Source organism: Podarcis cretensis (genome assembly GCF_951804945.1).
Source record: "Podarcis cretensis genome assembly, chromosome: 3".
In the NCBI taxonomy this organism is placed as follows: Eukaryota; Metazoa; Chordata; class Lepidosauria; order Squamata; family Lacertidae; genus Podarcis; species Podarcis cretensis.
Window position 1 is genome coordinate 25,933,217 of NC_137172.1, and position 16,747 is coordinate 25,949,963.

The 16,747-nt window shown below is 44.4% G+C and overlaps 1 protein-coding gene and 1 long non-coding RNA gene across 4 annotated transcripts in view; one reads left to right on the forward strand and one right to left on the reverse strand.

Moving 5' to 3' along the window:
- Positions 1 to 796: 796 nt before the first annotated feature.
- KCNH1 (potassium voltage-gated channel subfamily H member 1) overlaps positions 797 to 16,747 on the reverse strand; it is a 236,001-nt gene continuing 220,050 nt past the window's right edge. For 2 of the 3 annotated variants that reach the window (XM_079968555.1, XM_079968553.1), the window contains exons 11-12: positions 9,690 to 10,751; positions 797 to 3,300 (exon numbers count right to left, since the gene is read on the reverse strand). In XM_079968555.1, the coding sequence (XP_079824681.1) occupies positions 9,912 to 10,751 (840 nt within the window). In that variant the 3' untranslated portion in view covers positions 797 to 3,300; positions 9,690 to 9,911. Of the gene's footprint in view, positions 3,301 to 9,372; positions 10,752 to 16,747 lie in introns of those variants that run through there. The other variant, XM_079968554.1, reaches the window with a different exon arrangement.
- The window catches only part of LOC307212088, a 181,782-nt gene continuing 168,902 nt past the window's right edge, over positions 3,868 to 16,747 (forward strand). Inside the window, exons 1-2 of the long non-coding RNA XR_013836813.1 lie at positions 3,868 to 3,956; positions 3,993 to 7,963. This is a non-coding gene — a long non-coding RNA (uncharacterized lncRNA). The remainder of the gene's footprint in view (positions 3,957 to 3,992; positions 7,964 to 16,747) is intronic.

Here is a 16,747-nt window from a genome sequence, read left to right on the forward strand (position 1 = left end):
GAGGCTCCCTGTCTTTGAAATGCTTATTATTACTTTGAAATGCAGATGATTGGTTATTCCCTCCTACGCCCCTAGAGGCTGCATTGCCTGTTTTCCACTGAGTCAGAAGCCAAGGAGTCAACAGCCACCCATGGCACAAGCGCAGTCGCACCAAGTTGGGAAACGCAGCATGGAGGGGCGCCTGCAAACCATGGCGCTCAGAGAGGGTCAGCTTTGTGATAAGGGCAGCTTCAGAAGCACCTGCAGGTGACCTGTGGCAGTGGCGAGAAAGCACCACCAGTGGGTATATATTTCACTTCACTCGTGTGCCAAACCTTGCTCCAAAGCAGGGGAGGCTAAACCGCAGTCCTCAGGCCAGACTGGGGAAGCTGCGAGGAGTGGCCTGCCAACCCACCGCAGTTTTGCCTCCAAATCTCAGTGTTGTAGTGCTCAGTGTGGAGATCAAAAGATTAAATCCCTCTGCCTGCCCGGTAGCGATTATACTCCTCTGAAGAGCAGGCAGAGGAGTTTTGTCTCTCAGTCGCAGCACTGAGCCTCGGAGTACTGAGATTGGGAGGTTAAGTGCTGTATCGGCAAAAAGTAAAAGGCAAAAGCTCTCTCCATGGTGGTGGTCCTTGAAGCACAGCCTTTTGCTCATCACATATTGTGCTCCCCCATCTTCGTGCTTGGGTGGGGATGATTTTTTAAGAGACCCTCATTGTGCCTTAAGGGAGGGAGAGATAGAGAAAGGGTTGTGTATGTGTATGCCTGCATGTTTACGTGCAATTTGTATTTGTATTCGTAATTGTGGTGTGTGTGTGTGTGTGTGTGTGTATGCGTGTGCATGAACGCACACTTACACAAACACACAAATTATATTTTGACCTTGCCCACCATTGATAGGTGGTCCGTGCAGGGGTGACTGCCAATACGACCCTTGGGTCAGAAAAGGCCAGCTACCACTGTCCTGTAAGAAATATAGTAGCTATCTAAATATCCTACATTTTCTACATTTTAGACTACTGGATCTAGGCATGGAAAAACAGGAATCATATATATTCTATACTTCGCATACGCTTCCCATAAAGGACACAGGGCACGGCCCTTCCCAAGGGGATTTTTCACCCATGAGGAAAAAACTGGGCCTTGCTTCAGTTGGTCTGTAATGCAGATGGAAAGCTATGGCAGATGTCAGTCTTCCACACACAACCAATAGTCAGATATTCAAGCACATTCGAGACCCAAATGCAATTTAATGTAATATGGGAATATATACTAAAACCGTGGTCAGTGCCAAAACTCAGTAAATGCTGACCAGATCCTGGTTCAGAACCCCCATACCCAGGAGTAGCTAGTATCCTAATATGTTGCCACTGGACCTGCTTCAGAACTACTGCTATACAGAAACATAGGAAGATAGGAAAGTTCCTATCAGACCATTGGTCCATCTTGCCCAGCCCTGATAGCCAGTGGCTCTCCAGTTTCAGACTGAGGGTCTCTCACATCTCTATCTGAAAATGACGGGGATTGAACCTGGGACCTTCTGCATGCAAAGCAGCTGATCTGCCACTGAGCTATGGCCCTTCCCAGGTGAATACAGTTTTGCTTCCATTATGTCATTGAGGGGCATAAGTAATTTGTGCCTGCTGGGTTTCCTAGGTCATGAATTGGGACCTTTGGCCCTTCAGGTGTCACTGAGCTCCATTCCAGGCATTGCCTATTAGATAAGTCACCGTTCGCCAATCCGACTCTAGGCCCTTGAATCCTCAGCCCTCTTCTTCGTCACCACCTTATCGCTGCAAAGGAGGAGAGCTACAGATTTCGCTGGCTCATCTGGGGAGTCCAAAGGAAGCACACGAGCTAAACAATGTGAGAGGGTGGGGTGCAGGGAAGATAAGTCCTTTTAGCAAATACAGCCATGACAATAGGAAAAGTGGCAAGGGGTGTTGCACCAGCAGTCCCTGACGTGCGATGAGCACAACTCCTGAAATTCCTGGAACTACAATTTTGTACCACAACAATGCCATCCATGCAACAACAAAGGGCTCCATGAACAAAAGCAGGCACTTTCTGCAGCACAAAGTAGGGCGGGCACACACACACACACGCTGTGGCAGCATCACATTTTTTTTTTTTTTTTTGCAGCTTTCTGCACACTTGTTGCACTATGAAAGGCCTGGATGAGAGGAGCTACTCCTCAACAGCAGAAGGGAGGAATCAGTGCAAAATTCCCCACCTCTTGAAATTTGTCTCAAGGTCGGGGCAACATATTTTTCCCACCACCCTGTGCCCTGTGGCACAATTAATGTATTTATTTATTTCTGCCCTCCTTGCCTGCAATTTCTCATACAAGCCTGGCACTGGAAGGTTTGTGCCAGCCAGCTTGGAAGATCTTCACTTTTAAAATTAAAAGGCCATAGGTATTGAAACAAAGGAAAACCAGCTCACTTTACATGCAGCCAAGCACACGCAACAGCCAGTGACCTTCTGCGAACACACCCACATCCCCTTACGTGCCAAGAGATGCGTCTAGCTAGTGTGGGGTTCAAAAGGGACTTGGGTGTCCACCATCTACATTAGCTGTGGCTGTAAAAACCCATCTCCAGTCTTGTATCTTCATGGCTGAATGAAGTGGCCATGCTGATGTGGTCTATGTGCTGCACGTTTCATGCACATTGAAATCTCATCCAAGGCAGAGACCTTCTGGCCTTAAGATTATGCTCATGTTTCCCTCAAGGGTTAAATATTAATCGCCTCCTTATTTAAACAGAAAGACATCTAATACAGCTCTGAGATTTCTGCATAAGAGTCCTGGCTGCCCTGACATTTGTTAGAACATATCCCAGCGGCACAGTTACAATTCAGTCAAAGTATACTATAGAAATATTAAGCAGAACAAGGAAATAAAACACCCGCACCCCACTGCAGATTAACACGATCCTCATTGCTGAACTGGACCAAGAGAATACATTTATCCACTGGGGGAAGACTTCTGTTATTGTTTTGATATCTTGATCGCAGAGTGAAGGATATGCTGTGAATTGTCCAATAACACTAATTATAGACGGAACTAATGCAGACACACGTATTGTGTAGCTGCATAATCACATACACATTTATTAATAAAGATTGCTTTTTAAAAATAATAATAAAATCGTGTTGGTCCACGCCAACTCTATACTGAGTCAAAACAAAGAAACAAAAATCACCAGGATGTTCACAGCAAATAGCTCTTTCGATTCATTAAGTGAAGGAGTGTAGATGCAGAACATCACCTTCGGAGCTGTTAAACTGGATGTTCTCAGGGAAATCGGGACACCGCTGTAAATGAAATTTAAAGCAAGAAGGGTGTTTTTAATATTGCACAGGAAATCTCCAACAGAAACACATGTATCTGAAGACACAGAACGTTTAAAAATATGGGTGTCAGATTCTGAGAAGAATTTGCATCATTTCAGAGATTTGCTCCTCCCCCCACCTCTTTTTAAAGCCCTGAAATTGAGTACAAATTAAATTTGATTTATCTGGTAACCTCCAAAGTCATTTCACCATGGTAAAGATCAACAGTTGAGTGTCTTCTACTAAGATTATTCCCCTGACTGTGGGAAAGTGTTACATTGTACCACAATGGGGCAGCAGTTTTCAGCATCTATGGTGAAAAGGATATTTCTTTTACATATTTAAACGTAGCAAGCTTTGCTTATATTTTCCTCTTCCCTCTGCTCTTTACATGTGTTACAATTCACCAGCTTGCAAATAACTTTCTTTGTGTTTAGCTGTGGGTGCCCTGTGTTGCAAGATTCTTCCTGGTTCTCTGAATTGTAGCTATCTTACTGATACTATGAATGGAAGAATAAAGGGGATCAGAATGCATGGGGGGGGGGGAATAAGAGCACAATAATTCAAGGAAGTACTACACAACTTGAGACATCAAGCCAAAGGCAGCATTCCATGTTCAATAGACTCCTTTTGCTCTTGTCTAGGAGTGCAGAAATTGGGCTGGGGCAGTAGAGCTGAGCCTAACTTTCTTGACCAAATTTTGAAAAATTTCTCTTCTGAGCTTCTCCTGATCTATTAAAGAATTCCAGTCCTCCGCTGTATAATACTTTGCATAATGACCTCCCCAGTTTTGCCCTCCATGATTGCCCTCCAACTGTAAATCTTGTTTTAACGTGATGTTATTTTTTTTAGTATAGCAAGAAACAATTTGGTCCCTAGCTGATTGCTTCCCCACCCACCAAAATAAATGAACTTTCAAGTGAGCTGAAATTTCACAGGAAACAATTTTCTGATTGTTGTTGTTGTTGTTGTTGTTGTTGTTGTTGTTGTTGTTGTTTGTACAATCTTTTTCAAGTTCCTTTTAAACTGTTGAAATAATTTCAGCCCTGGCCTGAAGAATATTCAGTGAAATCCCCTGCCTTTTGCTGCCAACAAAGGCATGGAGAATTCTGAGGGGCCATTTTCTCTCAGCCCCTGTGTGGCTTGTCAAGAATCTGAGAGATTGCAACATGTTTATTAAGCCCCTGGCAGAGCACATTTTATGGCTGGTGGACTGTATTCGGCTAGGCAGGGCACATGTTGTATTGGTCTGTGTTAATTGGTTGGTTCTTGAATTTGCCTTGAAAGTTAACCTGTAGTTGCTTGATTCCACATTGGGGATCTTTAGCATTGCTGAGACACTGCTTTTCTGCAATGAGCTGGAAGTGTAATTAAAATGGGTTCAAGTGGTACTTAATATAACGTGATATTATCCAGTCACGTCCTTTGCCATGGCCAAGAGCTTATTCTCAAGTAAGTCCCATTCTGCAAAGGTCCCCTGTAAGGTTAATTAGCAGCTTCCATCTTGTAGCTTCTGCCTCCTTTATTAGTTGGGTGTTTTCCCCCTCAGTGAGATGCTGCGTCTCTTTATGGTATGCATAGTTTAGCATTACATGCATGGGCCTCAGGTTTAGGAGCTCCTCCTCTTCTGGCACTCCCATAGGACTTTCTCAGTAATATCTCATATTTATTAGCATTAACTATGTTTTACAGATGCAAGCTAACATCAGATTGTGGTTAATGATCCCTAGCTTGTTTCGCACAAGAAGCAATAACCAAAGTTCCTAGGTTGGGCAGAACAATAAACTATGGTTCCGTTTTCCTTCTCGTGGCAGTACTAGAGGAGGTGAGCGGTGTTCCCACATGTGTTGCTAAATGTAAATAACTTGACAAGTAGACAGACGGATAGGGCACTCATAGAATCACCAAACTGCAGAGTTGGAAGGGACCATGAGAGTCATATAATCCAACCCTCCGCAATGCATGATTCTTTTGCCCAACATGGGGCTCAAGGCCATGACCCTGAGATTAAGAGTCTCATGCTCTACCAGCTGGACACAAAGCAGTAAAAGCTGCAAGAGGTGCAAGGGGCAGCTTTTAATGAAAGACAACAGCAGCCTTTAACCGCTTGGTGCTGCTGAAGAAACGACACTGGACTGCAATGATTTAGTCCCTAGAGTAAGTGAATAAAGGATAGCAATGTGAGGAAGGGCTATTGCAAAAGCACGACTCTCTGGCAATGGTGGGGCCTTGCAGCCAAGATCTTGCAAGCAAGCACAGTTCCACATCAGGCTGGCACGAAGGAAACATTAGAAGCTAATGATGTACTCATTTGGAAAAATAAGCTTAATTCAACAGAAAGTGCTTTCTGCTTCCTCGGCTATTCTATCCACTGCATACCTTTGCAGAATAGGAAATCAGTTTTTCATATCATTCTGGAGTGGATGCCCTTGGAATCTTAAATCCTGAAATTCTGGCACTGCAAAGTGGAACATGGGAAACTGCTTTACCCAAAATCAGACCATTGGCCCATCTAGCTCAGTATAGTCTACACTGACTGGCAGCAGGTCCACATGGTTCTAATGGAGATCTTTTACCTGGAGATGCTGGGGACTGAATCTGGAAGCTCTTACATGCAAAGCATCTTCTCTACCTCTGGGATATGGCCACTACCCTATATTATAAACCTATAGAGTTTCTCCCCCCCTTCTCTCGCACCTTCTCTCACACACCTATATATAGATATTAAATCCAAGCATCAAGCAAAGAAAACTATTTGTTGGTTATCCACTTAAAGCCTTTCACTTAATAGCCTTTGGTACACAAAATCAGACAAACTTATTAATCCTGTCACCCTGTTCCAACATATGGTTTTTCATTGAGGGAGTAATGAAATAAATCTGCAGACATTTTCATACTGATAAACAATAGATTTGAAGGGAGGAAAATAAACCCTGCTTTCTTTAATTTTGGAACGGTGCTTAGATGTGTCACATAAGTAGCATCACAGAACGGGGCATGTGTTCTTCCCAAACTAGACCTGCCTTTGTGGTTTTGGCAAATGCCAGTGTTCAAAATAAATGCATTTGCTGGACTCAAAAGTGCTTCTTGTGCAAGCGGAAGGCACTCCCATGTGAACCGGTGTGTGTGTGTGTGTGTGTGTGTGTGTGTGTGTGTTCTTTGACTCTTCCTTCCAGCTACAGCCCTGAATGCCACATCACCTCATAGGATCACAGACCTTCAGAAGGGGCTCAGAAGAAAAGCACACAACACTACAGCAAGAAGTAAATTGGTGGGGCCAACTCAATCCATGAACAGAAATCTGCTCCAACCTTCCTTCCTTCCTTCCTTCCTTCCTTCCTTCCTTCCTTCCTTCCTTTTTTGACAAACCACTGCCAATTCATGGAAAGGTTAATTAATTTAAAGGTTTTTAAACAATCCACCTAACTGATTAGTCAAGTAAACACTGCGGCCCTGGAATTTATGACTTGGTGCAAGCTATAAACATCCTGTGGGATAAACTAAGCAAAATGGCACCAGCTTTCCCACGCAGCAGTCCGTGATTGCCTTTGTCTGAAAGAAATTAATCTTAAGGAACTAACGTCCTCCAGAGCTGCTTCTCAGCACTGCAGCAGAGTTACTAACTGCTGAGCTTTATGTACTGTGTATTATTGGAATCGCTTTCTATTTTTGTCCCTAATAATTATGAAGATGAGAGCAAATGCTCTCTCTGCATCCCTGCAGTTTAACGGCAATCAAAACCATATGCAAAGACCATGGCTGGGATTCAAAGCACCCGTTTTGGTGCACAGGACTTTTTTCTCTTTAAGCCCCAGCAGATTCTCCTGCTGCTATTCCTCAGAAGCAGCATTGCACTCGAGGATATCTGCAATACTGCTGTGCTTTTGATGGGGGCACAAAATCTGGTAAATGGCACAGGGAGGTGCTACTGTGGGAAAGGGAGTTGAGCACAGAGAGTGTAGTCTGACTCACTGCACTGACCCCACCTGCACTCTACCTTTAAAGCAGTATCATATCACTTTAAACAATCATGGCCTAACCCAAAGAATCCTGGGAACTGTAGTTGGTTAAATGTGCTGAGAGTTGTTAGCAGAACCTCTATTTCCCCCACAGAGCCAAAGTGCTCACAGTTCCCTGTGACTGATTGTTAAGCCACTCTGAAAATTGTAGCTCTGTGAGGGGAACTCTCAATGCCCTTAACAAACTTTACTTCTCAGCATTATTTTGGGGAAAGCCACGGCTCTGTAAAGTGGTATCAAAGCACTTTAAATGGGTAGCGCAGACAGAGACTAATACTCAGAGCAGACTCATTGAAATCAGTGGATGTAAGTAATTTGTTAGGACTAATTTGATTTCCATGAGCCGGGCACCATCCACAGTTCTCAGGATCCAGTCCACATCTTGGAAAGGAAGTCTGCATCGCTGATGAACAGCTCTTTCAATTAAAAATAGTCCAAACAATATATCTCTGAATGTTAAACTGCAGGTCAGTTTAGATTCAGCACTTTGCAGCATTATTCTTCCATGGCAGTTGTGATCATGAGGACGTGGTACCACTTCCCCGCTCTGATGTGACTGAACTACAGCTCCCATCAGCCCTAGCAACTATATCCAATGGCCAAGGATTGTGGGAGGCTGTTAACATGTGGAGGGTTCCCCAAGTCCACTAGCCCACTAGCAACGCAGTCTTTCTCTGTTAAGCAATTTTCACTGTCTCCTTGGTGCAGCATCCTTTGGTACAATAGAGTTTTCCTTAATACAAGCAATTTCTTTCTCCACCTGCTTTTACTTCTACAGGTGCCCTAGTTAGTCTTCCTCAAGACAAATACATTTCAAGGGAGACAGCATTAGCTTAGAATATGAGATAAGAGACAGAACAGCACAATCTATCTCCCTAAGGTACCGGGGACCATTACAATGAGAAAATACATTGGAATTGTTGGTGTGCATCATTGGTCTTAATGTATACATAGTTCAGCATCCTTTGGCATATATCTTGTTTAAAGGAAACTCAAAAGGCAAAGTGGAGAGTTCAAAACAACGTCATGAGCACAAAATATAAATTTTTCATTGGGGTGGGGGCAGGAGTTTGTTTATAAAATCACAAACACACGTTAGTGTGGAAGGCCTCTTTTTTAAAAACTCCAAATATTTTTTATGACAGGGATACTCCACCTCGCAGTTTCATGTTTCTTTGCCGTTAGATGATATCAACCCAAATCTGAGATTTTTCTACCACCAGGTGGCAATAAATTATGGCACCTATGAATCATATGTGAAAATACACACTGCCTACTTTGATAAGGAAGCCCACCTTTTGCTCCCTTTTCTGGACCACCTCATTATCACCACCATGTGAAACCTCGCCATTTCACATGATCTATAAAGGCTATACAGACATAAAAGGAGGAAGGCGAAGGGACTTGCTAAACCATTTCATACTGATGAGATCTTACTCAGCAAGCTGGCAATGTAAAGTCATGTTCAAGATCCAAAGCTTGAAAGGAGCCCAGTTCATGTACTTCCACTTTCTGTACTCTGGTGTCCTCCAGATATTTTGGACTACAACTCCCATGAGCCCCAGTCAGTACAATGTTGCTGGCTGGGGCTGACGGGAGTTGTAGTCTAAGACACCTGGAGGGCACCAGGCTGTGGAAACCTGAAGTGTTTCCTACGGTTGTGGGTCCTCTTGTAATAAAAATGTTGGAACTCTTTCTCTCCCTGATTTCCACACCACCACACATGCATATGGACCACAATCACACCACACATTGAAAGCACTATGAGACCACTTTAAGCAGTCATGGCTTTCCCCCAAAGGATTCTGGGAGCTGTTTGTTAAGATCTGTTAGGAGCCGCCTAACAGAGCTATAATCCCCAGTATTACCTGTGAAAAGGGATTGCTGGCTAAACCCCTCTGAGAATTGCAGTTCTGTGAAGGAAATAGGGGTCTCTGAAAACTCTCTGGCACCCTTACTCCCAGAATTATTTTGGGGAAGTCATAACTCTTCAAAGCTCAAGGTATGGTATGAATGCAGTCAGTGTAATGTTAACATGCAGGTTCATTCACGTGAACGCCTGATTGACATGATTCTTCCCCTTCAAAAGGGGGCCTTCGCTTGTTCATTCACATGTGAAGCCCCTGTGTCAGATACTATTTGACATGTGGAGGGAGAATTTGCCCAGGAATAAACACCATGTAAAAAAGTTCCAACAGACAGGTAAGTATATGAACTGGGCTTAACATATGACTTAGTTTTCTATTAATGTCTTTTTTCTTTCTTTCTTTTTTTATATAACAAAAGTAAATTTGAGGGGTAAAGGATGCACTGACAAAGGAGGAGGGGGAAAATAAACATTATAAACTGTACCCTTGCTGTCAAAAAGACTTCAGAGTCAGCTGCCATCTCGACATGAGGTTGCAATTCCTGTTACTATACCATTTAGAGAGAGGGGAGAACATGGTTAACGGATTGGCCCCTCAATGGAGTTCATCAAGAAAAGATTAAATGTTTCGCTTAAAACATGTTGAAGTGGGTGTTTTTTTGTGTTTGCAGGGGATATCCGGTTGACGTCTGCTTAAAAGAACCACCTCAGCTTGCTCCAAAAAGGTCTTTTTCTGATTCTGGAGACTGTGGCCTTGATATTTCGTACAACTCCTGTGGTGATTGCGAGCTTCTTCTAGAGGCTAATATCCTTAGTATCTCAGCAAGCTGTTTTTCTATGTTCGTTATTTTTGTGTTTAAAGCTTTGATGTCCTCCTTCAGCTCATGCTTCACTTCCAGCATCGTGGCCTGAAGAGTCTGTTCGGGGATGGGGTAAAACGAGTGCTTGACTTCTGCCAGGACGGGACTTCGGTCCTGAGGACTCCTCGTCTCCCCCACGTTGTCCAAGCGCAGGTCGCTTTTCGTGATGCCGCTGTCGCAAGAGTCGGTCTTCTTCAGAGTGGCTTCCCCCACCACTTTCGTCCTCTCCGGTAGCGTCTCCATGGATTCCGCCTTGGAGACTTTGTTCCAGTCTTCTCCCTTCGCGCAAGCATCTTTGAACTTTGCCCAGCCTTTGCGCTTCGGAAATTCTCCTGCCACCTTCGCCCCTACGTAGTCTGAGGCCGGGGCTTGAAGCTTGGCCTGGTCAGATACCCCAGATGTTGAAGCAGACTGGTAGGTGATCGGCGTTGCGGGGCTTTCCCTGACAGTGACGATGCTAGCTTTAACCACAGTGCGCGAAGGGTGGTCTCCCAGAATGTTGCCTTTCTCCACATCCAAGTCGTCTCGGCCTCTTTCTGCAGCCAACCGGGCCTCCTTCTGCTGCCTAAATCTTTGAAAAAGCCGACGGACTGGATGGTCAGGTGGCAAGACTAAAGGGGCTTCGTTCTTCCTTTTCATCCTCTCTTCTTCTTCTCGCTTGACGTCACTAATCTTCCGGAATACAATCTGCAATGGGGGAAAATATATCACACTAAGTGTTAGAGAACCAGAGTGGGAAAGGATATCCATTTTCATTATTTGAATTGATAACTCTGCATGCTCAATAGCTGATGATACATGAGCGTAGGACTCTGCCTAATACTAAGCTAGACCATTGATCCATCTTTCTTAATTTCGTCTACATTGACTGGCAGCCGATCTCCAAGGGTTCAGGCAGGGGACAGTCCCAGCCCTGCCGAGAGAGGCCAGGAATTTGAACCTGGGACCTCCTGCATGCATAGCAGATGCTCCGCTCCTGAGCTATGGACCTTTCCCATAAATATACATGAGCAGATTATCCCAGGCAGCTGACGTATGATTCAAAGAGGGATTTTTGTTGTTATTCAGATGTGCCTAGCATTCCACATGTGGACACTATCTAGCACATCCCTAAATGCAGTATTACAAAACAATATAATCACTCTACAAGACAGTAGTGCTATTGCATTGAGCTGCTTGTTACCTTTCAGTTTACTCCATCTCTTACACAAACTCAAAGTCAATGCAAGGATTGTGGATAGAGGTGAGAATTAATAGACTTAAACACCAGTTTCTCTAGGCTGATTTTATGGGTGGAACCACATAAATCCTCAGAGGCCTTCAAATAGCAGCCAGGCCTCTCTTTGAACACAACTCTCGCTTAGAAGGTTTGTGCGTTTCTTAGATAAGAGCAGTCGGGGGGAGTGGCTGGCTCTCAGCCAGCTTTCCACGCTCTAGTACTCCACAAAAAGGCTTGCGCTGAGCAATAAAAGTGGTAGTGGCGGGGTGTGTGTGTGTGTGTCTGTTCCATTCATTCCTAATGTCACAAGGAAACCCACCCTGTGCGCTCAGATTTCCATTTCAATGGGAACATCAGTTCTAGATCAGGGGTTGGGAACTTCAGACTCAGGGCCAAATGCCAGGCCTCTCTGCCTGGCTCCTGGGGCTCACTCAGGCCACATCCCTCACCTGCTTTGCACCTTCTCTGAGTGTTTTTGCATGGGAGCAATGAGTCTGTGAACTCTACTAATGCCTCTTGTTTGCCTGGATGGAGGATGGAAGGGTGTGTGTAGAAACCAAAGTTAAATTCACATTTGCTGCTGCATCTGGCTCTATGAACAGCCCTACCTGTGATAGCAGTGATGACAAAAATCAGGGACTGAATATTGCAGCAAGATCTTTACAGATGTTGCCCTTGACCAGGTGTGACTCCTTCATTAATCCAGGCCACACAAGGTTATTCACTGTTCAGGTCCAGTTTATTTGCTACTAATGTAGATAGCGACCATAAAAAAACAAATCCATTATGGCGGGGCTCTCTATTCCCTATTTGAGCAGTGACATCATCAGCAGGTGAGGATGGCGTGAGTCATCAGCAGGTGCCGATGGTGAGTCATCTGAGTTGCACCACTGCTTTCAATCTGTACACACACACAGAGAGAGAGAGAGACACACCCTGCTTCACAGGGACAATTGGCCCTAGTATGAACAATCATCACATGATCTGGGCAAGGCCCACCAGGGAAACAGCCTTCATATGGCTCACATATGGCTCACAACTTCATGTCCCTCAGGCCACAGATTATATTACACAGCTGCAGTTCTGCCGCCCTTGCTTTACTCATCACTGTGGACTTGCTCCCCTTCTCACCTGTTCCCTTTCATTCTGCTACTAAACCCCCTTAATTTGTAGCATGGCTTTCCCTCAACTTCCTCCTGAAACCTCATCACCATTTCTGAGCTCAAGGAGTTGGTTAACCAAGGTTTCTGCACTAAAGTAAAAAGGCTATTGAGATCTGTTGTTGTTGAAGGAAAGCCTCTTTGAAAGGGCTACCCTTGGCAGCCACCTGGGGCATAAGACCACCAGGAGAGCCTTTTTGGATCAGGTCAATGGCTCATCTAGCCGAGCATCTCGTTCTTGCAGTGGCCAACCAGATACCCATGGAAAGCTAGCAAAAGCGTTCTTCCCAACTGCAATGCTCAGCAACTTGTATCCAGAGTGCCTCTGAGAGTGGGGGCAGAACCCAGTCATCATGGCTGATAAGGTAAGGTAAAGGTAAAGGACCCCAGTCAAAGGTGACTATGGGGTTGCGGTGCTCATCTCACTTTCAGGCCGAGGGAGCTGACGTTTGTCCACAGACAGATTTCCAGGTCATGTGGCCAGCATGGCTAAACTACTTCTGGCGCAAAGGAACACCGTGACGGAAACCAGAACACACGGAAACACTGTTTACCTTCCCGCCACAGCTGTACCTATTTATCTATTTGCACTGGCGTGCTTTCAAACTGCTAGGTTGGCAGAAGCAACGGGAGCTCACCCCATCACGGGGATTCGAACCGCCAACCTTCCAATCAGCAAGCCCAAGAGGCTCAGTGGTTTAGATCACAGCGCCACCTGCGTTGTGATTAATGGCTAGTAGCCCCCCATCCTCCTTTAAATACATCCAAGTCAACAAGTGATAATGCAGCCACTTATCAGGCACATAATTGAACTCTGCCCCTCAGGAGTTATGAGCCGAATTATGATTACTAGTTCCTCATAATTTTAGCTAACAAAACGTTAGTACCAGTAAGAAATAACTTTTGTGTTATAGATGTTAATTAAAAACAACAACAAGCAGCTAAACAAATAAATAAACACATGTCAAAGAGGTATATTTATATTAAGAGAGTTATAACAGGCACACAAAATAATGAGACGTTATGTTTCCCTGATGATGCTAATCCTACTTGGTATTCTCCTCAATGCTGGGCAAACACACAAACAAATAGCTTTGCTAATTTCTGCCGTTTAGAGAGGTAGGTGAACTTGGCAGTTAGAGCTGCCAAAAGGGAAATGAGAGTTTTTCATCTTTGCAAACACTTTGTACACATCTCAATGCAAAAGCCATGCATAAAGTAGCAATGGCATAAGAAGATCCAGTGCCAGTTCTGCTGGAAGCTGCAGGGTGACTTTGTACGTGTGGTCGGGATCTGACGGTTTCCCTCTCCACCATGGTACAGAAAGGATAAAGATTCACATCACTCTAATTTAGAGCATTTTCTAGGTGAGGATGGGGGAGAAGTGTATGCTTCCTAAGCCAGTAAGCGAGCTGAATTTTGTGACACAGTTTTCCAGTCAAAATGGTGCACAAAAATGCACCTATTAGTGGAAATAATGTACAAAATGGCATTCTATGATGGAAAATGACTCACAAAATGCACACAGTAGGCAAATTGCATGCAAAATTACATATGGATGAGAAATGCTCATAAAATGCATAGTTTTGTGTGTGCAGGCTTTTAAAAGACAACTTCACACACGGATGTGGGCGAGCTGAACTCAGCTTTGGTAAAATGAGACATGTGACAGATTCATCCCTCTCTAATCCAGATGGAATAGCTCATTCTGCTTAAGAAAGGGCCATAGCTCAGTGGCGGGGCATCTGCCTTGCAAGTAGAAGGTCCAGGGTTCAATCCCTGGCCTCTCCAGGTAGGACTGGGAGAGGCTCTTGCCCCAAATCCTGGAGAACCTCTGCTAGTCAGTGTAGACAGTACTGAGCTGGGTGGACCAATGTTCTGACTCAGTAAAAGGCAGCTTCCTATGTTCCTACTGACAGAAAGGATTGAGATCCAACTAAGTCTCCCACTGGAAGAAGGAGTTGGTGTTCCAGTTTTGCCCATTCCCTCTCCTGCTTCCTACACTGACTGTTACATTTTCCCAGAGGGTGCCCCAACATGGCAGAGCAGTATTCAAGGGCACAGGAAATTGCCTCAACCGCTCCCTCCAGCAGAGGTAGCCCAGTGACTCTAATCCAGCCTTCTACAAATAACATATTCAGCCCCAAATGACTTTGGACCTCTATACTTGAAGGACAGCCCCTCTCTCTCTATGTTCCTGCCCATGAGTTGAGATCTTCCAAGGAAGTTCTCCTTAATGTACAATGACTGGGAACTGTATGCTTGGCAGTGCCACATGGATAGACATTTTCTTTGGTGGGACACACAGAAGGCAAATTCATCACTGAAATTCAGGTGCCTTTGTTGTCCAGGCCTTTGTTATTTGATACTGCAGATATGTTGTTTTTAATTGCATTTTCTTTGGAATATGTGTTTTAAATGGAAACTTCGACATTTTATTGATTTTCTTTGTGGTCTGCCCAGAGATCCTAGGATAAGGTGGTCTAAACATAGCCTACCTAAATAAACAAATAAACCTCCATTTAATAATTACCCTATTTATAGCCTTGTTTCTGAACTTGGGAAGTCCTTGCGTGGGCAATGGAGCTTCCTAGATCCAGCGACGCATTATCTCAACTCGCCTTTCCAAATCGGTTATGCTGTTGTGTCCCAATGATGATTTATATTCACTTATGTGAACACCATTGGGGTGACCACTGCCTTACAGAATAACAAGCAAAATGTCAAGCGGTTGCCCTGATGTGCCTACAATTGAAAATTCAGCACAAGGGAATGCGAGAAAAATGGTAATGGGAAGAACAGGCATGCTTTTCAGAGGTCTGGAGGACTAAGAGGTTAAGTCATGGAGAAAAGGTAGCTTGGAAGGAAGAGAGATAAACAGAATTGCATTGCATTGCATTGTTTGGGAGTTTGATATTGTTTTATTGCATGGTTGGTTATTTTATAAAGCCCCATATAGCACCAACCCCTGATAGGGATGAAGAGTGAATTGCAAATGCTTTTACCAACAACAAAAATCATGGGAGTGGAAGACTGCTAAATGGCTGAGGGTGGTGGAAGTTTTAGAAACCAAATGTGCTTCCAGAAGAGTGTTTATCATGGGACTGATGCTGCTGTTGTATGCCACTATTTCCAGCATCCACACATTCCATATCTCTACCCTTCCCAATTTAATCCAGATGTACATTTACTGTGAAAAATTTCTGGATTATGGTTTTTCTCTTTCCCCCCTCTGCTCCTAATGTTTGTATCTTCAAAAGAAGTGATTTAAGTGTTTCCTATGAAAGAGAATTGGAAATGACTGTCCTTCCGACCCCAACCCAAATATTGCGAAGAGGGCACATGGAAGGAAAAAAAGTAAAAACTGAGCAAATGAGATAATTTCAGTTCAGCTCTTTCATATTTATTTTTTTTTAACACACATTGCACTGGGGGTGCGTGGTGCAAAATGAATGTGTATTCAGCTTTCTTGTGCAGAGGTGGCAGTAGCTAAGAAATCAGAAACACTGTGAGCCACCAGGTATGCATATTAAAGCTGGCATCACAATTCTGCCTCAGCTGAAGTTCAGAGAGAATTTGGAGGCTCCTGCTCCGGTGAAATATCAGAGTCATTGAAAGGGAAGCCAAGAGAGACTTATAAGCCTAATGAAATATCTCAGTGGGATTTCTCATGTCTCTAGTATTGATAATGAGCTAAAGGACAGCATGGCTGCCTTACTGGGTCATAGAATCACAGAATTGTAGAGTTAGAAGGGACTCTGGGAATCATCTCGTCCAACATTCCTGCAATGCAGGAATGGGCAGCTGCCCCATGCGGGGATCAAACCTGCAACCTTGGCATTATCAGCACCACACTCCAATCAACTGAGCCATCCAGGCCCCCAGGGTCAGACTCACCACTGCTTCCATATCTGATTGGTCTTTGGCACCCAGACCTGGGTGTCTGGCAAGGTCTTTCACCTGACCTCCTACTTTCCTTTCACCCAAAGATGCCAGGGACTGAACTTCGATCCTTCTGCATGCAAAGTGTGAGATTCTGAGCTATGTGCAAAACTTCTGTTTTTGAAATGTATGGCATGGATGTGACCATAGATAAGAACACAATAAGAGTTTGCTGGATCAGGCCAGTGGCCCACCTAGTCCAGCATCCTGTTCTTGCAGTGGCCACCCAGATGCCTGGGGGAAATCCACAAGCCAGATCTGAGCGCAAGAGAACTCTTCCTCTCTCCTTTCCCATCATTTCTGCCTCCAGTTGGTGAGATCGTCCTTTAAAGCCACCCTTAGTCCTGTCAATTAATTTCAGT